At 41.2% G+C, this 27,759-nt stretch overlaps 1 protein-coding gene across 1 annotated transcript in view; it reads right to left on the bottom strand.

The window, feature by feature from the left end:
• bckdhb (branched chain keto acid dehydrogenase E1 subunit beta) overlaps nucleotides 1-27,759 on the bottom strand; it is a 130,616-nt gene that overhangs the window by 14,999 nt on the left and 87,858 nt on the right. The window contains exon 9 of the mRNA XM_062992111.1: nucleotides 25,152-25,238. Within this exon, the coding sequence (XP_062848181.1) occupies nucleotides 25,152-25,238 (87 nt within the window). The remainder of the gene's footprint in view (nucleotides 1-25,151; nucleotides 25,239-27,759) is intronic.

The raw sequence follows: 27,759 nt of genomic DNA, 5'->3' as shown, positions 1-27,759 counted from the left end.
ATTAATAAGCGTAATGAATTTGGTGCATTTGGCTATCTTATTCTCTCTTTAATTACAGCACTTTACAAGCAACACTAGTTACTGATGGCTTCTGGCTTTCATTAGATATTAAACACTGAGTATTCATCAGTATGTTAAACAGAAAGCTCGTTCAAAGGAAATTATGCAAATAAACAGTCTTTGAAACATCAATCCTCTCAAATTTGATTAATGACACCTCCATGTTGGTCAAATCAGCACTTGAGAATAGCTGGCCACTTCATGCAGAGCAAAATGTGCTACTCGGATCTTTTTGTAACGATATCTAATTCATTATTAAACTATATTCACAGTCCAATAAATGATGCCAGGAGAAACACAGATTGCAAAGATGCATCTAAACTGAGTCATTGCTTTTGACATACCTACTGATGATGCCATGAATGTTATGAAAAGTACATTTTTAACTATTTTACCTTAGCGTCAATCCCACTGTAAGTCCATATGATAAGCAAAATTTGAGTCCATACTGTTACTTTTATTTTTTTCCATTTGCATGTACCTTATATAAGGGAGGTTGGGTGGCGCAGCGATAAATCATGCTGGCCCACTATCGCGAAGATCTGAGGTTTAAATTTCCTGTGGTGCTATCAACCAGCATTTACACAATCGTGTCCGAGAGGGGGATGGCCGAACAGCCAAGCCATTGTCACTTGGATAAAATAAAGACAGTTGCATTAGGAAGGAGGAGTAAAAACTGACAAAGTAGGTATGCAGACCAGAATGATCCTCTCAGGCAACCCCTAACACAGGATCACATTATAATGAATAAATCTCTCATTAATAACTACGTAAGCTGGTGGGGGTTGCGTTCTATGTTGGGTGCATGCTGGAAACATGTCCCTGGCATCACATCTCACTTTTTCACTCATAAGTGTGTTTATAAGGTGACAATAACCACATTACTAGGCTTACATGCACTTCAGTAATCTGCTTATAGAAAGCTTTACATGGGTCAGTGATCTGATTACTAAGTGTCACAACCTGTAGCAAATATGTTAAGTTCACATAATCAAACTATTTTATTGACCAATCAGTGCTGAAATGCTCTTTTTCAATTCATTTTAATAAAGCGTTAGTCCAATTTGATGACAGGCACAAGAAATATACACACAATGCACACATAATACACCATCATTTCAATAACACCTTAAGGAATCCATAAGAAAGGCCGTTCTGAGAACAACCACACAGTATTAATATGGTGTAAATACAGTAAGTGCACATTATAAATACACTATATAGCCATGTGGACAACAAGCAGTGGTAGCTCAGGATAAGGTTCTGGACTATTTATCAGAAGGTCAATGATTCAAGACCCAACACTAGTTGGTTGCCACTGTTGGGCCCCTGAGCAAGGCCCTTAACCCAGAAATGCTTGCACTGTGTTCGGCCACAATTGTAAGGCGCTATGAATAAGAGCGTATGCTTAATTCCATCAAAGTAAATGTGGATATCAAGTATGTGGACACACAGTGGACAGTGGTAGAAGTGGTTAAAGTACAGGACCAGTAATTGGAAGATCACTGGCTCAAGCCCCATGTCTGCCAGGTTGCCACTGTTGGGCCCTTGAACAAGGCCCTTAACCCTCAATTGCTTGCAATGTATACAGTCACAATTGTAAGACCCTTTGAATAAAAGCATCTGCTTAATGCCATGGATGTAAATGTGGATATCAAGTATGTGGCTACCCCTCCCACCATGTGTATACAGATCAAGTGCCTCTGCTACACCCATTCCTAACAGGTGTATTAGGTGTGTTTTAGGATTGTGTCCCTGTGCACAGAGCAATGGCACACATGTCTGTTTGAAAAGTAACTTCAGTGAACTTAAGAGTCCTAACCTCAACCCCACTTAACACATTTGGGATGAACCGGAACATTAATTGCATGGTTGTTTTTTGGACCAACATCATTCCAAGACCTCACAATATTTTGAATAAATGGGTGGAATATCTGGTGGAAAGCCTTTTCATAAAAGTGGAGACTGTTATAGCATCAATGACCTAGTATTGATGTAAACACACCATTAAAACCCACTCACACCTGAAGGCAATTTAGGGTAGTCAGTCAATGATGCCATATTGTTGGTAGGTTGGACGGGTACTTAGAAAACTTGCACATATGTAAACAAAGTGGGGTTAACCCTAGTCATTGTGGCTGTGGAGCATCATGGTAACATCATGTTTTACACACTTTGGTTAGATTCATGACAGGACAGGTAGATACTGGTTACACAAGATTCATCAGTTCAATATCAAACACCGTCAAGGACAATTTTGTATCTCCAATTCACCTGGGGACTGTGGGAGGAAACCAGAGCTCCTGGAGGAAACCCACACAGATACGGGGAGAAACTTCACACAGAAAGGACCTGGACTGCTCCACCTGGGAATCAAACCCAGGACCTTCTTGCTGTGAGGCGACAGTTCTACCCACCAAGCCACCCTATTTCTCTAATAAGCTTCGAGTTTGGATATGATGTCACAGACCAATGGTGATTGGTAAGTGCTTTGAAACTGCTCTTAACTTATTAAAGCACAAGTCAACATTTGTGTGTTAAAATCACCGAGATGTCTTGGGGAATTATCAGACCACCTTTAAGCGTAATTTTCAAAAAAGGGAAAAAAAACCCAACTAACATGGCTCAGCCAGATGGAAAACCAAACCACAGAGCAGTACCAGTAAAGGATAATATTACTGCAGGTTTATATGTAGCCTTAAATGAAAAAGCCTCAGAATCAGGTAACAGCCAATATTATGACCACATTTAATAAATGTAGGTCTTAACAGAGTCAATATTTTACTCCTATTCACTCAGTTAAGACCCTAGCATTTACAATATTCACTTAAATCATACACTTGATACAGTGCTGAGTATCAGCAGGATACTAGTATTAGAACATTCACAGTACAAAAATAAAGTAAAACCCCATTTCCAGAAAAGCCCATAGAGCCCTGTTGTGTTGAGTTGGTGTATGGTATCAGTTTAAAACATCACTCTAGATGTCATCAGCTCAGCTTGAAGTTCTTTGGATATGGTATGTGATTTCATGGCTACATGTGTAAACCATACTTCAGAGGGTTCTTCCATTAATTCTTTGAAATTTTTCAAAATAACCTTGTACCCTGCTTGTGCCTGGTGATAGCATTTCCAGTCTGCTCAGACAGCTCTCAACTGTGGCCTCAAAACTGGCCACCTTTCATAGGCTAATTAAAGTCATATAAGGACTGACAAGGTGGGGACAGGTGAGTCTAATTCAATTAATGACAGGTTAGTCCGATTTTGTCCTTTGTTTCAAACTGAACAAAGTGTAGCATTAATCATGTCCTGGAATTGTTCTCAATTCTGTATCCTTTCTTCCTTTTATATACATCCAAGTAGGCTCACTGAACACTTTATTTTAGGCAACCTTTCACATTGTGAACTTAAGAGTCCTAACCTCAACCCCACTTAACACATTTGGGATGAACCGGAACATTGTGTACTTAATATTCAGGAGTGTCAATTATTGACCACACCTGTATATAAAACAGTGGTTTCATTGCCAGGTGAGTAAGAAAACCCACAATGTCACCTCATACTGAAAGGAAATGGTATGATGGTATGGTATGAATGGTCAGATGTCATCCAAGAAACACCAAACACAGGTCTGCCATTAATTAGAAGCTACTGGAACATAGATGTCAAGCTCTCCATGAAAAAAGCAGCTGCTGACAGACAAAGACACAGACAAATAATTGTCCTCATTTTTTGCATCCAAACAGACTAAAGACAGTGGTAGTTCTAGTGGGTAGAGCTTTGGGCTATTAATCAAAAGATTGTCAGTTCAAATCCAGCCTCTGCTATGCTGCCACTGTTGGGCCTTTGAGCAAGGCTCTTAACTCTTATGCTCCAGGGGCGAAGTACAATGTGTATATGTATACAGTGGTACTCTGTAACTCGCCGTCCCCTAAACTTAAAATCTTTAAAACTTGACACCCTTTGTCGAGAAATTTGTACCCTTAAGCTCGACTTTTACCTTAAACTTGACGTGTGTGCGACTGTCACTTTTTTCTGCGCTCGGCTTGAGCGGTGTGTGAAACGTCATCAAGGTGCGAATATGAGACGAATCTGCATTTGTGTGGAATAACTGCCAAATCCACTTTGAAAGCATCCACATGTATCTGTGTTTAGCTGGATTTTCCTCCTGTTTCATTTTTAAACTTGTGTTACAGCTCTGGGTGCTGATAAATTGTGAGAATCAGCTTTTCCTAGAGAGAGTCTAAAATGCTTATTGTTCAAAAATTAATGTGAGTATGTATTAAAAGAACGACACAGGAGCACTAAACCTCTCTTAATTATTACTGCTCATAAGTTCTCTCCACTAATAAAATCCCTCACTTGTTTTAGTACAATAAGTCACGTTAAGCTTTGTGCACCGGCACACTCCTTAGGAAATAACGACACATTTTGCCACTTCTCATGTGAACGCGCCTTTACTAAACGGAATGCAGTATTCCAAGATCAAGCATCTTCACGATTAAGAAGCATAAAGAAACACAGAGGTAAAATGCAGGTTTTATTGTATTTAACTGTTTTTGAATTGCCTCTGTGTATGAAAGGTGCTATACAAATAAACTTGCCTTGCCTTTCAATTGTATTTCAGTGTTTTTATATTATATTTGTGTTATTTTCAGTTTACAAGGACCAAAAACAACCCCATTATTTTACATTAGTCTAAAATATATGCAGTTCGGCAATTGTTTTTAATGAAAACAAATTAAAATTATGCATTTTTTATGAATGCTAAAAAATTGTCCTTGTGAACACAGCCTTAGCCTATCTACCGATTGGCTGCTGTTGCCAATGTTGAGTCTGTAGATATCCCATAAACAATAACACGTATACACCGACAAGGCATAACATTATGACCACTGGCAGGTAAACTGGTGACAGGGTCATGGGCGGCCAAGGCTCATTGGTAGCTACTGTAGCTCAAATTGCTGAAGAAGTTAATGCTGGTTCTGATAGAAAGGTGTCAGACTTCATGCCTCAACGGGTCAGGGCTGTTTTGGCAGCAAAAGGAGGACGAACACAATATTAGTGGTCATAATGTTATGCCTTATCTGTATATAGCTTGAGGAAACATCTATTGCATCTAAACAGTCTCTTCCTTTTCTTTTCCAGCATACAGTGGAGCCAAAAAGTATTTAGTCAGCCACTGATTGTGCAAGTTCTCCTACTTAGAAAGATGAGAGAGGTCCACTTCAACTATGAGAGACAAAATGAGAAAAAAAAATCCAGGAAATCACATTTTTTGGATTTTTTAAGAATGTAAATTATGGTGGAAAATAAGTATTTGGTCAATAACAAAAGTTTAACTCAATACTTTGTAACATAACCTTTGTTGGCAATGACAGAGGTCAAACGTTTCCTGTAAGTCTTCACCAGGTTTGCACACACTGTAGCTGGTATTTTGGCCCATTCCTCCATGCAGATCTCCTCTAGAGCAGTGATGTTTTGGGGCTGTCGCTGGGCAACACAGACTTTCAACTCCCTCCACAAATTTTCTATGGGGTTGAGGTCTGGAGACTGGCTAGGCCACTCCAGGACCTTGAAATGCTTTTTACGGAGCCACTCCTTCGTTGCCCGAGCGGTGTGTTTGGGATCACTGTCATGCTGGAAGACCCAGCCACGTTCCATCTTCAATGCTCTCACTGATGGAAGGAGGTTTTGGCTTAAAATCTCACGATACATGGCCCCGTTCATTCTTCCCTTAACATGGATCAGTCGCCCTGTCCCCTTTGAAGAAAAACAGCCCCAAAGCATGATGTTTCCACCCCCATGCTTCACAGTAGGTATGGTGTTCTTGGGTTTTTCTTCTTCCTCCAAACACGACGAGTTGAGTTTTTACCAAAAAGTTCCATTTTGGTTTCATCTGACCACATGATATTCTCCCAATCCTCTTCTGGATCATCCATATGCTCTCTGGCAAACTTCAGACGGGCCTGGACATGTACTGGCTTAAGCAGGGGGACACGCCTGGCACTGCAGGATTTGAGTCCCTCTCGGCATAGTGTGTTACTGATAGTAGCCTTTGTTACTTTGGTCCCAACTCTCTGCAGGTCATTCATCAGGTCCCTCCGTGTAGTTCTGGGATTTTTGCTCACCGTTCTCATGATCATTTTGACCCCACGGGATGAGATCTTGACCCCAAGGGAGATTATCAATGGTCTTGTATGTCTTCCATTTTCTTACAATTGCTCCCACAGTTGATTTATACACACCAACCTGCTTGCCTATTGTAGATTCACTCTTCCCAGCCTGGTGCAGGTCTACAATTTTCTTCCTGGTGTCCTTCGACAGCTCTTTGGTCTTGGCCATGGTTGAGTTTGGAGTCTGACTGTTTGAGGCTGTGGACAGAGGTCTTTTATACAGATAACGAGGTCAAACAGGTGCCATTAATACAGGTAACGAGTGGAGGACAGAAGAGCTTCTTAAAGAAGAAGTTACAGGTCTGTGAGAGCCAGAAATCTTGCTTGTTTGTGGGTGACCAAATACTTATTTTCCACCATAATTTACAAATAAATTTTTTAAAAATCCTACAATGTGATTTCCTGGATTTTTTTTCTCGTTTTGTCTCTCATAGTTGAAGTGTACAGTGGGGAAAATAAGTATTTGATCCCCTGCTGATTTTGTAAGTTTACCCCCTTACAAAGACTTGAACAGTCTATAATTTTTATGGAAGGTTTATTTTAACAGAGAGAGACAGAATATCAACAAAAAATCCAGAAAAAAAACATTAAATAAAAGTTCTAAATTAATTTGTATTTAATTAAGGGAAATAAGTATTTGATCCCCTACCAACCAGCAAGAATTCTGACCCCCACAGACCGGTTATGTGCCCATGAAGCACACAAATTAGTCCTGTCCCTGTATAAAAGACTCCTGTCACAGAATCAGTTTCTTCCGTTCAAATCTCTCGACCACCATGGGCAAGACCAAAGAGCTATCAAAGGACGTCAGGGACAAGATTGTAGACCTGCACAAGGCTGGAATGGGCTACAAGACCATCAGCAAGACGCTTGGTGAGAAGGAGACCACTGTTGGCATGATAATTCGAAAATGGAAGAAATACAAGATCACAGTCAATCACCCTCACTCTGGAGCTCCATGCAAGATCTCACCTGGTGGGGTAAGAATGATTCTGAGAAAGGTGAGGTCAGCCCAGAATTACACGGGAGGAGCTTGTCAATGATCTCAAGGGAGCTGGGAGCAGAGAAATGCTGGATATGACCCCAAGAACACCATCCCCACTGGGCATTTCTTTGCCTCCAAACACGGCGAGTGGAGTTGATGCCAAAGAGCTCAATTTTGGTCTCATCTGACCATATCACATTCTCCCAAGCTTTCTCTGAATCATTCAGGTGTTCATTGGCAAACTTCAGACGGGCCTGTACATGAGCCTTCTTGAGCAGAGGGATTTTGCGGGCACTGCAGGATCTCAATCCATTACGGCGAAGTGTGTTACTAATGGTTTTCTTGGTGACTGTGCTCCCAGCTCCCTTGAGATCATTGACAAGCTCCTCCTGTGTAATTCTGGACTGACCTCACCTTTCTCAGAATCATTCTTACCCCACCAGGTGAGATCTTGCATGGAGCTCCAGAGTGAGGGCGATTGACTGTGATCTTGTATTTCTTCCATTTTCGAATGATCGCACCAACAGTGGTCTCCTTCTCACCAAGTGTCTTGCTGATGGTCTTGTAGCCCATTCCAGCCTTGTGCAGGTCTACAATCTTGTCCCTGACGTCCTTTGATAGCTCTTTGGTCTTGCCCATGGTGGTCGAGAGATTTGAACGGAAGAAACTGATTCTGTGACAGGAGTCTTTTATACAGGGACAGGACTAATTTGTGTGCTTCATGGGCACATAACCGGTCTGTGGGGGTCAGAATTCTTGCTGGTTGGTAGGGGATCAAATACTTATTTCCCTTAATTAAATACAAATTAATTTATAACCTTTATTTAATGTTTTTTTTTTCTGGATTTTTTGTTGATATTCTGTCTCTCTGTTAAAATAAATCTTCCATAAAAATTATAGACTGTTCAAGTCTTTGTAAGGGGGTAAACTTACAAAATCAGCAGGGGATCAAATACTTATTTTCCCCACTGTACCTATGATGACAATTAAAGACCTCTCTCATCTTTCTAAGTAGGAGAACTTGCACAATCAGTGGCTGACTAAATACTTTTTGGCCCCACTGTACATACCAAAAGAAGGCTGTCAACCATGGGCTTTTATAAACATATCTCACATATTTTTGGCCATACAGTGTACATATGGGCCTTAACTAAATATTAAGAGCAAGAAGATACCTCTTCTTCTTCTTGTTCCTCAGCCTTTGTACCGTTTTTCGATTACGGGGTCTGCATTTCCGGCTTCTTCCCGTTAGGGGTCGCCGGCGGGATTTGGCACAGTTTTTTTTTATGCTGGATGCCCTTCCTGACACAACCCTCCCTATTCATCCGGGCTTGGGACCGGCACTACAATGCACTGGTTTGTGCATCTAGTGGCTAGGTAGCTATAGGACAATTCAGTGTTTCCAATTAGCCTGGTGGCATGTTTTTGGACTGTGGGAGGAAACCGGAGCACCCGGAGGAAACCCACACGGACACGGGGAGAACATGCAAACTCCGCAGAGAAAGGACCCGGACCGCCCCACCTGGGGATCGAACCCAGGACCTAAGAGCAAGAAGATACCTGAACACTAATAAAATTTCAGCTTGTTGTTTTAATACAAGTAGTCACGTTAAGCATTGTTCGTACTGCCTGAGATCATATCAAACAGTTCATCTCACTGGAGGCGCATTAAAAAGGTCAGCATCAAACTGGGTCAAAGTTCAATCAGGTGAACTTTGAGCACAGAGGCAGTGCGCACAGCTCAGGGAACATCAACTGCATCTAAACAGTCTCTTCCTGTCCTTTTTCACCATACATACCAAAAGAAGGCTGTTAAATTGGCAAGGAATGGGGTGCAACTCTATAAAAGCCCACGGTTTTGGAACGGGTTTTAAAACATATTTCACATATTTTGGCCGTACAGTGTACATATGGGCTTTAACTAAAATATTACACTGCAGCTGAGGGCAAGAAACACAGAACAAGTACATAGATGTCTCCTGTCAAGTCTACCTAAAGAGAACTTAATGCTGACAATCAATGAAGAGTGCATTGAATTGATAAGAATCTTATGCAGCAGTAATTTAAAACAACTGCTTTCTTCAAACGCTTGGTAAGAGTCATTCTCTCGCTTGGGGGCCTGCATTTCTACAATACCAGCCCAGCAGCCACAGGCAGTCTTTGAACATTCGTAGGTCTGAGTAATTTTATGTAATTTACTGCTTTACTTAGCCTCAAGAGAGATGACTCGACCTGCCAAGCAAGTATACTTCTGGACAACAGCTAGTCCTAAGAGCTTTCACAGACTACCGCACTTCCCAAAAAACTCCCAAATACACTTACTGGAAAGCAGCTAGAGAAGTACAGTCTGGCAACACAGAGCACCACATCTGGACAGTAAGCTTCCACAAGAGTTCAGTTTCACTACAATCAGGGCTTGTGCATGATTACATGTAAGATATTTAAAATGCCAGCATAAAAAAAATATGATCACATGGCCAACCATCTGAAGATAAGTCTTACTCTTACAGTAAGACATGCCCTAAAATCACAAGCTTAGAAGCTTCGGTTCGGGCGCATTCACATGAGAAGCGTTTTGCGCTTTGCTCACCGCGAGCCTCGGCACAAACTGCCGCTTTGTCCAGTGCTTGGCTTAAGCGGTGCGGTAAAACATCATTAAAGTGCGAACATGAGAAGAACCTGCATTCTCTCTGAAAGCTCCACATGTATCTGTGTTTATCTGGATTTTTCTCACCGTTTCACTTTTAAACTTGTGTTATACACCAACCGGGCATAACATTATGACCACTGACAGGTGAAGTGAATGACACTGATTATCTCTTCATCACATCACCAGCTAGTGGGTGGGATATATTAGGCAGCAAGTGAACATTTTATCCTCAAAGTTGATGTGTTAGCTTACCTGGGGAACACATGGCACCAGGATGCACTATGGTAAGAAGGTAAGCCGACGGAGGCAGTGTGATGCTTTGGGCAATGTTCTGCTGGGAAACCTTGGGTCCTGCCATCCATGTGGATGTTACTTTGACATGTACCACCTACCTAAGCATCGTTGCAGACCATGTACACTCTTTCATGGAAACGGTATTCCCTGATGGCTGCGGCCTCTTTCAGCAGGATAATGCGCCCTGCCACAAAGCAAAAATTCTTCAGAAATGGTTTGAGGAGCACAACGACAAGTTTGAGGTATTGACTTGGCCTCCAAATTCCCCAGATCTCAATCCAATCGAGCATCTGTGGGATGTGCTTGACGAACAAGTCCGATCCATGGAGGCCGCACCTCGCAACTTACAGGAGTTAAAGGATCTGCTGCTAACATCTTGGTGCCAGATACCACAGCACACCTTCAGGGGTCTAGTGGAGTCCATGCCTCGACCAGTCAGGGCTGTTTTGGCAGCAAAAGGGGGACCAACACAATATTAGGAAGGTGATCATAATGTTATGCCTGATCTGTGTAGTTCGAAATTGTGAGAATCAGCTTTTCCGAGAGTCTACAACGCTGATCGTTAAAAAAAAAAGCACCTTAATGTATTAAAGGAACGACCTAGGAACACTAAACTTCTCTTAATTATTACTGTTCATAAGTTCTCTCCACTAATTAAATTCCTCGCTCGTTGTTTTAGTACAATAAGTCATATTAAGCATTGTTTGTACTGCGCGAGTCACTTTTACCACGTCATATTAAACACTTCATCTCATTGGAGGTGCTTTAAAAAGGTCAGCTGCAAACTGGGTCAAGTTCAATCAGATGACGCGCCCAGGTGGCACAGCTGGATAATTCGCTATCACACCAGCGCCGAGATTCTAAACTCCCGGGTTCGAACGTCGGCTGGGTGCCCTCTAGCAGGCATAATTGGCTACTTGGGGGTGGGAAATGACAGAATTAAAAGAGGAATGGGGCTGTGTAAGGACACTGGTTGCCCAGGGCGCCTGCACAGAAGTGGAGGAGCGCAGAGAGCGGGGCCTGGCTCACCGTGCGCAAAGCCCACCTTACACGCAATTTCACCCAATGAATCAGTAAGACCGCACACATCGGAGGGAGTGTGTGTCAGTTAAGACACCCCCTCCTTGGACACCGTTGGGGTCCCCAGCAGCGGATTGGTTACGCTAAATTAAGAGAAAAAGGGGGCAAAATGCAAAATAGATGACTTTGAGCCCAACAAAGCGGCAAAGGTGTTTAGTATGTGCTGCTCAGGGAAGTGCAGCAAAAAGCTAAGCCACCACAGTTCATAGGAAACAGCGGCACAACCGACGCAAAAGCTGTTTTGCCGCTTCTCATGCAAATTCGCCCTAAGAAATATATTTTGTTCTACTGTTAAAAAACTAAGGCACAGCTACAGATCAGAGATAACCAAACATTTCAGGCAGTGTAAAAATGCCTGACTTAAACTGCATTGATACTAAACCTCTATTTTACTATGTAGTGGTCGGTGCTGCTTGCCTTGCCGTTGTGCTTCCCGGACCGCAGATTTGCCGAACAGCCTTGAGGTTTGTTCTGCTTGGCGCTTTGTTCAATCTCATCAATCTGATCTTTTCATAGCACCGTCAATGAAATGAATTGTTTATATGATGAAGTCTGAAGCAAATCCCAGACATGGCGGTGATTGAGAAACCGCCAGAAACCGATTATGTTTTACAGAACCCTAAACTGTTTCATCAACATGACATTTCGAGAAAACATACAGCATGGTGACCAGTGAGCTGTGAAAAAGGGAGACTGGGCCTGCAGTTTAGATAGCAATCCTGCATTCACTAATCCAGGAATCACTTGTTGTGGCTTCTTAGCTCTTTAATGAGATTCAATGTGCCTAATGAAGTAATAAAGACTCATGTTTCCTTAATGACGAGCGTTCCTGTTTTAAACAAAAATTCATTAAATCCAAAACTGCATGTGAATAAACTGGCCATACTGTGTATTGTTTTCAAGCTCGCCGCTCAGTGGCACAGTCAGCAGAAGGTTATTTTGCTGCGTACCATTTCCATTGCATCTCACATTGAATAAGGCACAAAACGCTTATCATGTGAATGCAGCCTTACTAAATGTGAAATCTTATTTAAAGAAAAAGGACAGTCACAATCTAAAACCAAGTATACCTCTAGCATTATCTTTTTTATAAGATATGAAGGTAGTGATTTCATACATTCAGTGAAGCCAGACTTGCTGAGAGGACAGCACAATCAATCAGATAGATCCTTAAGATGCAATATTCCTAGTATTCAGTAAAAATGAAGTGTGACTAGAAAATATTAAGGAATAAAAATAACACATCCTTCATTTGGCTGCTCCTGTTATATTAGGGGTCGCCATCAGCAGATCATTCTGGTCTGCATATATTATCTGGTACAGTTTTACACTGGTACAGATGCCATTACTGACACAAACCTTTTATTTCTATCCGGGCTTGGGACCGGCACTGAGAGTGCCCTGACAAGTGGACCTTGCTAGGCTGCCCCCTTCTTTAAAAATAAGACAAACGCCCAGGTGGCACAGCGGAATATTCCGTTAGCACACCAGCGCTGAGACTCTGAACTCCTCGGTTCGAAACTCGGCGTTGCCACCGGTCGGCTGGCCGCCATCCAGCGGACATAATTGGCAGTGCCTGCAGCAGACTCTAATTGGCTACCGTGTCTGCTAGGGCAGGATGATCGGATTAGTGTCTGAGGGGGCGTGGGTTAGCTTCGTTCTCCTCAATCAGAGCAGGGCAGAGCAATCGGGCAATTGGACGTGCTAAAAAGGGGAGAAAATGCATAAAGAAAATATATTTTTTTTAAAAGAAGGACCAAGTGGCCACTGTTTTTGTGCAAAACTCTGACCCACTCAGAGCTGAATTGAGTCTCTTCGAATGATAAAAACATCTGCCAGATAAATACATGTAAATTCTATTAATGCTGATGTGGAAAACTGGCTTAACTGTACTTGGAAGCTTAAATCCACTGCACCATTGATCCAACTTAAAATGATCTGAAATGCATCGATTTGGAAGGTTAGTGCAGTACATCAAAAACCAAATCACTAAGCACCAAATCACAGTTATTACATGTTCCATTTTGTACTTACGTCTGGCAGCACTAAATGACTAAATGATCCGAGCTTTCCAGCCAGTGATGAAAACAAAGATGGATAATGCGATCTAACTCAAATGAATCTCCAGTGGTTCTGCTGTTTGCACAACACTAGCACTTTCACAATAATCATTAAGGAAACTTCATCAATGCTGGATCTGGGTTTAGCTCCTTCCTAAATGGTGCAAAACGTTTAATGATTATCCTTAAGAAAAGAACATCTGTCTTGATGGAGAACAATGGTGTGAGTACATCTTTGGAACATTCCAGGGGTGGGCATAAATACAACCTAGCAGATTTGTCCCACAGACTAGTGTAAAAGTCTGCTTGAATCAAAGAGAAAGCTTACAGCACCATATGGCATCAGCTTAGGTTAAAAAGAAAGTCAGTTGAAAAGAGAAAAGCCAGATCATAATTGTGTGCGGTACTACACTATATGGCCAAAAGTATTTGAACACCTGACAGTGAGCTTGTTGTACATACACTGATCAGCCATAACATTAAAACCACCTCCTTGTTTCTACACTCAATGTCCATTTTATCAGCTCCGCTTACCATATAGAAGCACTTTGTAGCTCTACAATTACTGACTGTAGTCCATCTGTTTTTCTGCATGCTTTGTTAGCCCCCTTTCATGCTGTTCTTCAATGGTCAGGACTCTCCCAGGACCACTACAGAGTAGGTATTATTTAGGTGGTGGATCATTCTCAGCACTGCAGCAGGGCTCTAGACTAACGTTTTGCACTGGTTGCACTGGTGCACCTAACTTTTTTTCTTAGGTGCACCAGCACAAAAGTTAGGTGCACCCAAATTTTCGACCGCATCGCATTTAACACCGCAGTTTTACAGGTTCACTTTTTTTTTTTTTTTTTTTAAATCACTGTCCATACAGGCAATATTGACTTGGAAATAACTAACAATCTGGTCAACATGGTTTCGTCTGATGATCTGTTTGCTGCTGCCTGCCGCTGAAAGGCAGTGGGGAGAGGGGACACTTGGGCAGTGCATTTATCGCGGCATGTAATGTGTTTTATAGATGCATTGGGCTTTTTTAGCCTTTCAATTCAAAATGTATTAGAACCAGTCACAAATATACTATTGCCGGCCACTGTCTTCTTTACAGTTAATTATAGTATTACAGACTAATTATAGCACACTTATAAAAATTATAAAAATAATAGAGTAAATGTGTATGTATGTGTGTATATCTATTTATATGTGTGTGTATATTTAAAATTATATGTATATGTTTGTGTGTGTGTTAGAGTGTAATCTTAAATGCAGTGCATTATATTATCGGCTTTACTGTATCTTTTACACAGATTCCCAAAATCGCTTGCAGTGCACTCACTGTGTATTTTGACTACATGTATTCTAATATATTTTGGTCTTTTAGTTATTTTATATTTTACTTAACGAAAATATTGTCGTGTTTTTACTTTCACTATCGCGGCACTTTACCGCTAGCATTAGCCCCTTGCTACTGTAGAGGGTCGGCTCACCTAGCCGCTGTCCGGTGGGGATGCTGCGGGTCTTTTGCTGTGCGGTGGTGGAGGTGTGGGAATAAAGGCACACGACAGGGTCGAGTCACTTTTACTGTTTAGTCAGGACTTAAGTGAGCGTTACAACACTTTACACCGCCGAGCTCCAGAACCCGAACTTCCATTCTGGGAACATCCGGCAAGTCTCATATACAAAACTAAACTTACAGCAGAACGTCCGAACGCACATGTATAAACCTGGTGCTGCATTCTGATTGGCTGAGCTGAATGTCGCTCACATATCACCGCTACAATATTGTCCCGCCCTTCACTATCTCTGATTGGTTTAGACCATGATATTGGCCTAATGTGTGTCTGTTGTTTATTTTTCCCTCGGATGCCTGGTCGCACCGGTGCGACCTGAGATTTTTTTTAGTCGCACCATTGAGAAATTAGGTCGCATGTGCGACCAAATTGGTCGCACTCTAGAGCCCTGCTGCAGTGACACTGACATGGTGGTGGTGTGTTAGTGTGTGTTGTGCTGGTATGAGTGGATCAGACACAGCAGCGCTGATGGAGTTTTTAAACACCTCACTGTCACTGCTGGACTGAGAATAGTCCACCTACATGGGCAGCGTCCTGTGACCACTGATGAAGGTCTAGAAGATGACCAACTCAAACAGCAGCAATAGATAAACAATCTAAGAGTTTTTTAAATACAGTGTACACTTACTGTCCAACCTATTAGACTCTCCTACCTAGTTGGTCCACCTTGTAGATGTAAAGACACAGACGATTGCTCATCTGTTGCTGCTGTTTGAGTTGGTCATCTTCTAGACCTTCATCAGTGGTCACAGGACGCTGCCCATGGGGCTCTGCTGGCTGGATATTTTTGGTTGGTGGACTATTCTCAGTCCAGCAGTGACAGTGAGGTGTTTAAAGGTGGTCCTGACCATTGAAGAACAGCATGAAAGGGGGCTAACAAAGCATGCAGAGAAACAGATGGACTACAGTCAGTAATTGTAGAACTACAAAGTGCATCGACATGGTAAGTGGAGCTGATAAAATGGACAGTGAGTGTAGAAACAAGGAGGTGGTTTTAATGTTATGGCTGATCAGTGTACTTCCTTCATACAATTGATTTATTACACCTGTTTGCATTACTTGTGGCTAAAACACATTCAAAAAATAATTAAATGGAGTGTCCCAATACTTTTGTCCATACATAGTATTTTAAAACAAACTCATTTCAACACCCTGATCATCAGTTATGTGCTTCAGAGCCATCTCTGCCCCAAGTTTACAAGTAATTTATGTGCATGATTCTGTTAAAACAGCACAACCCATCATTTTCAGCACTCTCATGCATGATGTGAGCGGTGCTGGCTAACTTCAAACTACCAGCACTCCCAACGTGCAGCTGTGGAAATGAGCAGCACATTAAACCTTCAATCCTATTCGCTCCAATAATAATCTGGTGGGATTGATTGAAGACCACACAGTCAAGTAACCATGCTCTTGTAAAATGTGGTGGGTCTCTGAAGTCAGTGTGGAACTATGTAGCACACATTGATAGGAACAGCTGATTATGGCAAAACCATAAAAACCATACAGGATGAGGTTCAACAACATGTGAAAGAATTTGGGAGGATTTTTTAGCTAAGAGCTTTATGTAGCACCCTTTGTGGGGGAAGGGGGGGTAGTGTTGCCAACTCTCCTGATCTGATAAACCTCTGTCTACATTTGCTCTGACAGGTGCTTGTGTGCATGTGCAAGTACATAGTTGGTGGTGGCCGTTTCAACCAATCATGAGCAACCTATGTGAATCTGTAACCATGCACAACAAAAGGCTAATTAACAGAGTAGGTATTATTTGGGTGGTGGATCACTCTCAGCACTGCAGTGACACTGACATAATGGTGGTGTGTTAGTGTGTGTTGTGCTGGTATGAGTGGATAAGACAGTGTCCAAGTAGGAGTGTCCAATACAGGGGTTTTCAACCTTTTTGGACATGCGCCCCCATTCGTGTGCCAACCGCAATCTCTCGCCCCCCCCGAACTTGCGCCTCAACCCCCCCCCTTCGTCAACCATCGCACAGAAACCATTGCGAAAGCTCTTGACAACCTAAAACAACATAATTACTGTTTTGCACATCATACATACAATGCAATCTTGCTGATTGAAAATATTAGTTCCAAAAGATAATACAGTCTGATCCCATCTGAGCCGATTCTATCAGCACATTATATAAATTTGTGGTTCACTTTTGTAAATCGTAAGCGGTTCTTGCTTTTGATGTAGATGAGAGCAGAAAACTTTACTTCACAGAGTCAAGCAGAGGCAAAAGTACATCAGTTACTAAATTGGTTAGTTCAGGATCATCTGCTTTGACTGACAGAAAACTTTTAGCTCCACAGGCAGAACGAGTCTGACTCGGTTACCGCTCTGTGGTAATAGCAGTTTAATTAAGCCCGAGCTTTTTAAAGTAAGCGAGTCACACAAAATGTTCTGTAGTAGTTGGTGTTTATTTAAAACCGCAGCATTCATTATAACAGTAAACACGGAGAGATGACTGAGAAAGAAACTTACGCTTCGCTTAAAATGAATCGACTCCTAAATCACTTATATCGATACTGTGAACAGAGCGTCTCTCTTAAAGACACACACACGTCCTATAACAGCAGTCGTTGTTCTTGTCACCGGTTTATCTTCACCGTTTTCCACGTTTTTTTCAAACTGAACTGGATAACATTAAACGTGCGTGTGTGCGTGGTCAGTTAGATTAATCAAATATGTCTCCTGTGGGTGAAACATGAATTACTTTAGTTTTAGAAGTAAAAAAAATCTCGTAATGTCACGCCCCCTGGTCAGGCACTCGCACTCCCCCAGACAAGTACTCCAGTTTGAAAACCCCTGGTCTAATAGAGTGGACAGTGAGTGGACACGGTATTTAAAAACTCCAGCAGCGCTGCTGTGTCTGATCCACTCATACTAGCACAACACACACTAACACACCACCATTATGTCAGTGTCACTGCAGTGCTGAGAATGACCCATTACCTAAATAATACCTGCTCTGTGGGGGTCCTGACAATTGAAGAACAGGGTGAAAGCAGGCTAAAAAAAAGTATGTAGAGAAATAGATGGACTACAGTCAGTAATTGTAGAACTACAAAGTGCTTCTATATGGTAAGTGGAGCTGATAAAATGGGCAGTGGGTGTAGAAACAAGGAGGTAGTTTTAATGTTATGGCTGATAAGTGCATGATAATTAAATGTATTCTATTCTATTCTATTTTATTTAAATCTAGTTAAATAACCCAGCTTGTAAGTAAAATGTGCTTTTACAGATGAGTGCTTTACCTTGATGGTTTATGATCCTATATAATTACGAAAGTGCAATTTTTTCCAGGTTTTTATTACTCGTATTTAAATATTTATTTAAACAAGGACTTCTTATTTGTTTATTTTGCTACTCCCGTTCTCCCTTTCAGTTTACAAATTCCTGCTGCCCGTCTGAATGTGTGTACAATTCAGTGCACACTAAACCTGTGGTAGGTACATGCTGAACTGCATGACTGCACTGTGATAATCACTGTACCGCCACCACATCAGAGCACATGATGTACGGTTTCAAAGGTTTTAATCTTACGGCTTGGCACAAAACGTATATACAATAGTAAACTGTTGTTACACTTATGTCAAACTTTCTTTTCCAACCCTATATTCAGTACAAGTGGCCGGCTTGTGTATTGCAAAAGCAATTTGCTTAAGAGTGCTATGCACTTTCATATTCTAGTCCTTCCTCCACTATGCTGTAAAGATGTTATCATAGTCATCTGGATTTTCTGCTAATTAGCGTGTAATGGAACGGATGAACTCCTATTTGAAAATTAACTTAAAACTTCATAAATCTTTGTAATGTGAAGACAGTTACTGAAGAGTGTCAGAGGATGATCTATCTGCACTGAATTCTGAGATTTGCATGCTTTGGCATGTAGTGCACCGCAGGCCAATTTTTAGCAGATGTGGGAAAGACATCCACAAACGTCTAACGTTGAGTGATCAGTGCTATTGGCTGGCATTAAAGAGCCAGCATAAATGTGGCAAATTTTTATTTAATGCAAACAACTGTCGATTCGTTACTAAACAATAACCTCACACAGTGTGACACACTGTCTGGAAGCCGTCTGGTATGTTTTTAAGAACTGTCAGAAAGACTTTTTACCATGTCTGTCTGGCTACCCCAAAAGTCCGTTCAAACAATCATGTGAGCAGAGCTTCCCTCCTTTCTCACACACGCTTGCACAAACCGTTACACACACCTCATCACGTCAAACAATGACACATGACATGACACAGCTCGAGTCAGGATAGGAAGCCTCTATCTTTCATGCAGTTCTAATTGCCTTTATGAGTAAAGAGAGAAACAATAACCTAACTATTCCACTGAGGTCTTCAGAAACGGTTAGATTGCTCTGAAAAATCCCTCCGTTCCAGCAACCAATCCAGAAATAACAGGACACAGCACTCCTATTATCGAGGAGTGTGTGAAACCTGCTAAAGGGAGTGGTGAGGGAATGTCAGTCTCCTATAAGGCCAGATACCTCCTTCCATTCTCTTCTACTTCTGTGCAGAGAGGAATGTGTATAAATATTTAAAAAAAAGGTTAAGATTATTTTAAAAGTGGTCATGATTATTATTTTCCAAAATTCAATACAAAGCAAGCAACAGTGACTATGTTTTCTTTAACTTAATCTAAAGAAAGTGAAACGTTTACATACACGTGAAGGGGACTTGGCATTTGGGACGATTTCTGGTCCTGTTCTTTTTCTGTGACTAAGTCTGAAGAAGTGTTTATAGGAAATTTTGCCCATGTAGTCAAAAGAGCCTTTGTGATTTCAGGCACAAATGTTGCATAAGATGGTTTGGCTGTCAATCTATTTTTCAGGGCGGCACGGTGGCTAAGTGGGTAGCACTGTCACCTCACAGCAAGAAGATCTCGGGTTCGATCCCCGGTTGGGGTGGTCGGGTCCTTTCTGTGTGGAGTTTGCATGTTCTCCCCTTGTCTGCCTGGGTTTACTCTGGGAGCTCCGGTTTCCTCCCACAGTCCAAAGACATGCAAGTGAGCTAAATTGGAGATACTAAATTGTCCATGACTGTGTTCAATATAATCTTGTGTAATGAGTAACTACCGTTCCTGTCATGAATGTAACCAAAGTGTAAAACGTCACGTTAAAATCCTAATAAATAAACAAACAATCTATTTTTCAATTTATCCTAAAGGTGTTCAGTGGAGTTTAGGTCAGACCACTTTGTGCAGGTCACTGGAGATTCATTCATTCATTCATTGTCTGTTTTCAGAGTCACAGTGAATACAATTCACCAAGCGAAAGTGTAGCCCACTTTTGTTCTAGCAGAACAATGCCCTTATGGACAAAGAAAGGTTAACAAATTTGGAAGCATAAGATTTTTTTTTTATGACTAATGTAATCCAGGTACCAAAAAATCTACAGCAATTGAAGACTAGTGATTAAGGTACCGGACTAGTAATCAAAAGGTCACTGCAAGGTTGCCATTGTTGGACCCTTGAGCAGGGCCCTTAACCCTCAATGACACGGTGGCTCAGTGGGTAGCACTCTCAAGAAGCAAGAAGGTCCTGGGTTCAATCCCCAGGTGGGGCAATCCACACTTAGTATCACACTCACAATTTTAGTATCTCCAATTAACCTGACTGCATGTCTTTTGACTGTGGGAGAAAACTGGAGCTCCTGAAGGAAACCCTGACAGACATGGGAGAACATGCACACTCCACACAGAACGGACCCTGGCCGTCCGACTGGGAAATCAAACCCAGGACATTCCTGCTGTGAGGTCAGAGTGCTACCCACTAAGCCACCATGTCACTGAAGTTTCCACACATCAGACTCGTAAAACTATCTTTTGCAACAGATTGGGAAGGACCTATTTTGCTCTTATGCACAAGGCATGGTTTATACGGATGGAAGCATAGGATGTAATCCAGGTATATAAAAAAGTAAAGTGCCATAAATTAATAGTTGCTGAGAAAAAAAACATTGCCCACATGGCTTAAAAATTCCAGAAAATGATACCATGGCTTTAGAGGCTTCTGATAGGCTGATTGACATCATTTGAGTCATCAGCTGAATGTGTACCTGTGTCAGCCTCTTTACTTGACATCATAAGAAAATCAAAGGAATTTAGCCAAGACATCAGAAAAAGAATCAAGTCATAAGACAGGAAGTTTGCCTAATGACGCTTGCGTGCAAATGGGTCTTCCAAACAGACAAGTAACCTCACGCATAGGGCTGTCGCGGTGAAAGAATTTCCCCTTGCGATATTCAACCTGTCTCAATATCGCGGTATGCGGTAATATCGCCATTTTTTTTTTTTTTTGAAAATTACTTAATTAATCTGCATTTTAGAGCTATATAAACAAGCTTTATTGTTAGGCTATGATTCGGTATATTATTGCTTTATAATGACAAAGATGAGACAGCTTTAAGACCAATGAAATGCGTGTTTAATGTTAAATACAGAACAGAGCAGGGATGCGCGTCTTTTCTCTATTAAAAAAAGGTTTAAATTTAGCTCCTAGGCTAGATATACAGTGTGAAACGAAAAAAAAAAAGTGTTTAGGCTAAATATTGTAAATACACATCTAATCAAAATATGGTAAAAAAAAAATATAATAAAGTCTGTAAGAGTTTAAACCTGCGTTATTATGCGCGCTAGAAGAACCAACACGTTCATCTGATGTGGTTTAGAGAGAATCTGAGTGGGGTAGCGATGTTCCCCTCGGTACTAAAACTCTCTCTGATGGGGCTCGTTACACTAATACACGTGTACTGTACCTGCATGCGACTTTACAATGCGACAAACTATCTATTTAGTAGGTATAATTAACATAACAATATATACTACATTTCAAGTTATTATTCGTTTCAATACATTTTTATTCAACGAAAAAATACATTTAAATCATTCCAGCAAGACCAGAAAGAGAATATTTGCAGGCTGCAATGCCATATTAACCGTCATTAAGTGTTTTAGTTCACCAAGGCTGTTTGAATATAGTCTAAATTACAAGTATTTATTGAGTGTGAACTCAATTTGATCATTAATAAACTTGCCTATAATTCCTGTTGCGATTGTTTACATTTTAAAACACAAAGCCTGACACTCAGCAGCAACGCATGAGAACAGGTTGCGGGAAAATGACGCTCCTAGCTCATTTTCATTATGAATTCATTTAACATTTATTACGCCCGAATGTAAGCGTAAAACAAGATGGACCCTGCAACAATATAAACAAAAAAAAATAGAAGAAAGAAAGAAAAAACGTGAACACCGCGGTGTTGCGGTTGCTTGGCATGCCCTGCGGTTGGCTGGTCTATACCGCGATATTTCAAAATTGCGGTTAGCGCGACAGCCCTACTCACGCATACATACAAAGTGGCTTAAGTTAAGGTAATGGCCATCACAAAGCCCTGACCTCAATCCCATAGAAAGTTTATTGGTAGAACTAAAAAAGCAAGTGTGAGCAAAAAGGCCTCCAAACCTGAAGAAGAATGGGCCAAAATTCCAGCAACTGTGTGAGAAGCTTGCGGTAAGCTACCCGAAACGTTTTACCCAAGTTAAACAATTTAAAGGCAAAGCTACCAAATTACCAACCACGTTTATTTAAACGTCTGAGCCACTGGAACTGTGATGAAAAAAGAAATAAAAGCTGAAATTAATCATTGTCTCTAGTATTATTCTGACATTTCACATTCAGAAAAAACAGTAGTGATCTTAACTGATCTCAGAGAGGGAGTGTGTACTGGGATTGAATGTCTGGAATTGTGACAAACTGAGTTTAAATGAATGTGGCTAAAGTGTATGTAAACTTAAAACTTTGACCCAGCAAGATTTTTAAAAACTCACAATAAGGTTATGAGGACTTTGTAAAGACTTTGTTTATAGCAAAAACGTGTGTGTGTGTGTGTGTGTGTGTGTGCCAATTGTTCAGTCACAAACAAAAAACCTGTTGCAGAAATAATTGAAACATTAAAACTCATGACAAACATGTCCCATATGAATGTACGACAATTTTTGGTAAATCTTTTTAATTGACTAATGCAATACTATTTTCACCTTTACCTCATTTATCATATCTTATATATTTATTCATTCATTGATTCATAATCTGTATATTTATTCAGGGTGGCTAGAACCGTGGGTAGCACTGTCGCCTCACAGCGAGAAGGTCCTGGGTTCGATATCCAGGTGGAGTGGTCCAGGTCCTTTCTGTGTGGAGTTTGCATGTTCTCCCCATGTCTGTGTGGGTTTCCTCTGGGAGCTCTGGTTTCCTCCAACAGTCCACAGACATGCAAGTGAGGTGAATTATAGATACAAAATTGTCTGTGACTGTATTTGACATTGAACTAGAACTGATGAATCTCGTGTAACGAGTAACTACCTGTCCTGTCATGAATGTAACCAAAATGTGTAAAGCACTGTGTAGGCACTTAATGTGACGTATGTATAGATTTAAAACAAAAACTTATTTTTAAACTAAATAACTCGTTTGTTAGCGGAACCCTTTTCCACCAATGCACTCCGCACAGGTGCCTCTCCATCTGCCAATCAGGGTCCTTACACAGCGTTGGAAGACCCCACCCATATAGTCCGGTCATCCCGCCCTAGCAGAAACGTGTCTGCTGCAGGCACTGCCAATTATGGCCACTAGATGGCACCCAGCCGACCGGTGGCAACACCGAGTTTTGAACTGAGAAGTTCAGAATCTCGGTGCTGGTGTGCTAGCGGAATATCCCGCTGCGCCACCTGGGCACCGTAATTTAGCTTTCATCCTGTAGCACTAGCATGCAAAGATTACACCTCGACACGAAACTGAACACTGGCAAAATCACTGATTTAAAAGCAAGTTTTTCAATTTAAAGCTCATGTAACGCAAAACTATTTCCCTGTTGACGGACTCAAATCTGTCATGCATTTAGTCACAAGTTAATATTTCATACAAATCACCTAAAATGTACATAGATGTGAAGAAGTTAAACAATGTAGGTGTTTTGATTGGTAAATAAATAAATATTTTTCTTTCTGACTGATGAACCATCATTGTGATGTCACTTTCACAATGTGAGTAAAAATACTGGACTGTAACTGTTCTGTTGTCTTTTGACTCTATGCTTAAAAACTAAAACTTTTTGAATTTGCAAACAATGTCGACAGTTACATATTTGAGGCGTCTACTGTCAACATAATCAGCTTTTAAAGCGCTGTGATGTCATTTTGACCAATTTCCCTTTGCAAACCATCTTTTACAATTTTACAAGGTTTCAGAGGTCTCTTTAATGGAATTCTTTTTACAATTTAGTTTAGTAGTTTGTTTATTAGAATTTTAACGTCATGTTTTACACTTTGGTTACATTCATTAAAGAAATGGTAGTTATTCATTACACAAGGTTTATCAGTTCACAAGATTATATCTAACACAGTTATGGACAATTTAGTATCTCCAATTCACCTCACTTGCATGTCTTTGGACTGTGGGAGGAAACCAGAGCACCCGGAGGAAACCCACACAGACACGGGAAGAACATGCAAAGTCCACACAGAAAGGACCTTGACCTGGACCTTGACCGCCCCGCCAATCAAAAGGTTGGCTGGGCCGTGCAAGCACCTTTACACAATTTAGTTGGTAACCTGTCTTGAGTTATCGTGACTTCATGTTTGTGTTAGTTCAGTGGCTGATAAGATTAAATTCTTCACCAGTTCAACTAAATCAGGAAAATACACCTCTACTACTAAGCTTTTCCATCAAGTAAAATGAAATCCTTCTAAAAGAACAAGAAGAAAACTATAAAGTTTGTTGTAAGCTGAATATTTACAACTGTAATGCAACTGAAGTGACATATTTACAGAGAATATTTTCAGAAAGGAAAAAGATGATTCACAGGCTATTAAAACATTCAAAACAAACCATAAAAAGGCATGACAGAAAAGAAAGAGCAGCTCTCTTAAGCCTACACAACCAAAAATAGGATTACCTCGTTGCATTAGAGATACTTTAACAGGCTGTAATGATTTGGCCCCTATTAAAGTCACTCGGGTCTTTATGCTGATCATATCTGCAGCATGTATAAACGTATGCATAGTCATGTGAGGAGCTATTTTTAGTGCTACATGTAATATATCTCGGATTGCTCAAATGTCATAAAACAAGCATTGCTGTGCACGTTTCTGGGGGGGGTGGTCCTAATGTTTTGGCTCGTCAGTGTATATATAAAAACAAATCATGCCTGATTTAGAAGAAACTTGTGTGTCAGATGTAGTGGATGATGTGGATAAGTGTGAATCTGACCTGCACAGTGGTGGCGATCTCTGCAGCAAAGCCTCCGGTCACTGGAGCCTCGTGACTGATGAGCAGTCGGCCCGTCTTCACCACTGACTAAAGAAGCAGAAAAAAAACACAAACAATGACATTAACCACCTGATGTCTCATTTTGACAAATTAATTAATATTTCAGTATATTTATCTGTACAGATACATTGTAAGAAAAATTATATTAACCATTGAGACGGTTTGAATAAAATTAATCAACCAATAAGAACAAACTACCTATCACTATAGTCCCATTACTAAGGCAGCACCTTTGCATTACCTTCAGGCAGTTATTTAATCTTACTGAAGACCATACTGCTACCTATTGTCAAGGGAAAATATATTTAAATTCAAAGCAGATAACCAAACTAACAGTTCAAGAAGGTCCTTTGTCCCCAGAGCCATAAGGCTCTAGATCTTCACCAGGCAGGGGAAGCAGGCGGTAGGTAAAGGCTGAGGATCATATATGTAGCCATAGGTGTATGTGAATGTACATATATGTATGCGCACACACACACACACACACACACACACACACACATATATATATATATATATACACAGTGTATCACAAAAGTGAGTACACCCCTCACATTTCTGCAGATATTTAAGTATATCTTTTCATGGGACAACACTGACAAAACGACACTTTGACACAATGAAAAGTAGTCTGTGTGCAGCTTATATAACAGTGTAAATTTATTCTTCCCTCAAAATAACTCAATATACAGCCATTAATGTCTAAACCACCGGCAACAAAAGTGAGTACACCCCTAAGAGACTACACCCCTAAATGTCCAAATTGAGCACTGCTTGTCATTTTCCCTCCAAAATGTCATGTGACTCGTTAGTGTTACTAGGTCTCAGGTGTGCATAGGGAGCAGGTGTGTTCAATTTAGTAGTACAGCTCTCACACTCTCTCATACTGGTCACTGAAAGTTCCAACATGGCACCTCAGGGCAAAGAACTCTCTGAGGATCTTAAAAGACGAATTGTTGCGCTACATGAAGATGGCCAAGGCTACAAGAAGATTGCCAACACCCTGAAACTGAGCTGCAGCACAGTGGCCAAGATCATCCAGCGTTTTAAAAGAGCAGGGTCCACTCAGAACAGACCTCGCGTTGGTCGTCCAAAGAAGCTGAGTGCACGTGCTCAGCGTCACATCCAACTGCTGTCTTTGAAAGATAGGCGCAGGAGTGCTGTCAGCATTGCTGCAGAGATTGAAAAGGTGGGGGGTCAGCCTGTCAGTGCTCAGACCATACGCCGCACACTACATCAAATTGGTCTGCATGGCTGTCACCCCAGAAGGAAGCCTCTTCTGAAGTCTCTACACAAGAAAGCCCGCAAACAGTTTGCTGAAGACATGTCAACAAAGGACATGGATTACTGGAACCATGTTCTATGGTCTGATGAGACCAAGATTAATTTGTTTGGTTCAGATGGTCTCAAGCATGTGTGGCGGCAATCAGGTAAGGAGTACAAAGATAAGTGTGTCATGCCTACAGTCAAGCATGGTGGTGGGAATGCCATGGTCTGGGGCTGCATGAGTGCAGCAGGTGTTGGGGAGTTACATTTCATTGAGGGACACATGAACTCCAATATGTACTGTGAAATACTGAAGCAGAGCATGATCCCCTCCCTCCGGAAACTGGGTCGCAGGGCACTGTTCCAGCATGATAATGACCCCAAACACACCTCTAAGACGACCACTGCTTTATTGAAGAGGCTGAGGGTAAAGGTGATGGACTGGCCAAGCATGTCTCCAGACCTAAACCCAATAGAACATCTTTGGGGCATCCTCAAGCGGAAGGTGGAGGAGTGCAAAGTCTCGAATATCCGCCAGCTCCGTGATGTCGTCATAGAGGAGTGGAAAAGCATTCCAGTGGCAACCTGTGAAGCTCTGGTAAACTCCATGCCCAGGAGAGTTATGGCAGTTCTGGGAAATAATGGTGGCCACACAAAATATTGACACTTCAGGAACTTTCACTAAGGGGTGTACTCACTTTTGTTGCCAGTGGTTTAGACATTAATGGCTGTATATTGAGTTATTTTGAGGGAAGAATAAATTTACACTGTTATATAAGCTGCACACAGACTACTTTTCGTTGTGTCAAAGTGTCATTTTGTCAGTGTTGTCCCATGAAAAGATATACTTAAAGATATACTTAAATATCTGCAGAAATGTGAGGGGTGTACTCACTTTTGTGATACACTGTATATGTATATATACACATACATGCATACATGCATACATATATACACACACATACATACAATGATCAGCCATAACATTAAAACCACCTCCTTGTTTCTACACTCACTGTCCATTTTATCAGCTCCACTGACCATATAGAAGCACTTTGTAGTTCTACAATTACTGACTGTAGTCCATCTATTTCTCTACATACTTTTTAAGCCTGCTTTCACCCTGTTCTTCAATAGTCAGGACCCCCACATGACCACCACAGAGCTGGTATTATTTAGGTGGTGGATAATTCTCAGCACTGCAGTGACACTGACATGGTGGTGGTGTGTTAGTGTGTGTTGTGCTGGTATAAGTGAATCAGACACAGCAGTGCTGCTGGAG

The sequence above is a fragment of the Trichomycterus rosablanca genome, chromosome 3 (assembly GCF_030014385.1).
Source record: "Trichomycterus rosablanca isolate fTriRos1 chromosome 3, fTriRos1.hap1, whole genome shotgun sequence".
Lineage (NCBI taxonomy): Eukaryota > Metazoa > Chordata > Actinopteri > Siluriformes > Trichomycteridae > Trichomycterus > Trichomycterus rosablanca.
The sequence above is the reverse complement of the archived record's forward strand: the minus strand, read 5'-3'. Positions and strand labels throughout refer to the sequence as shown.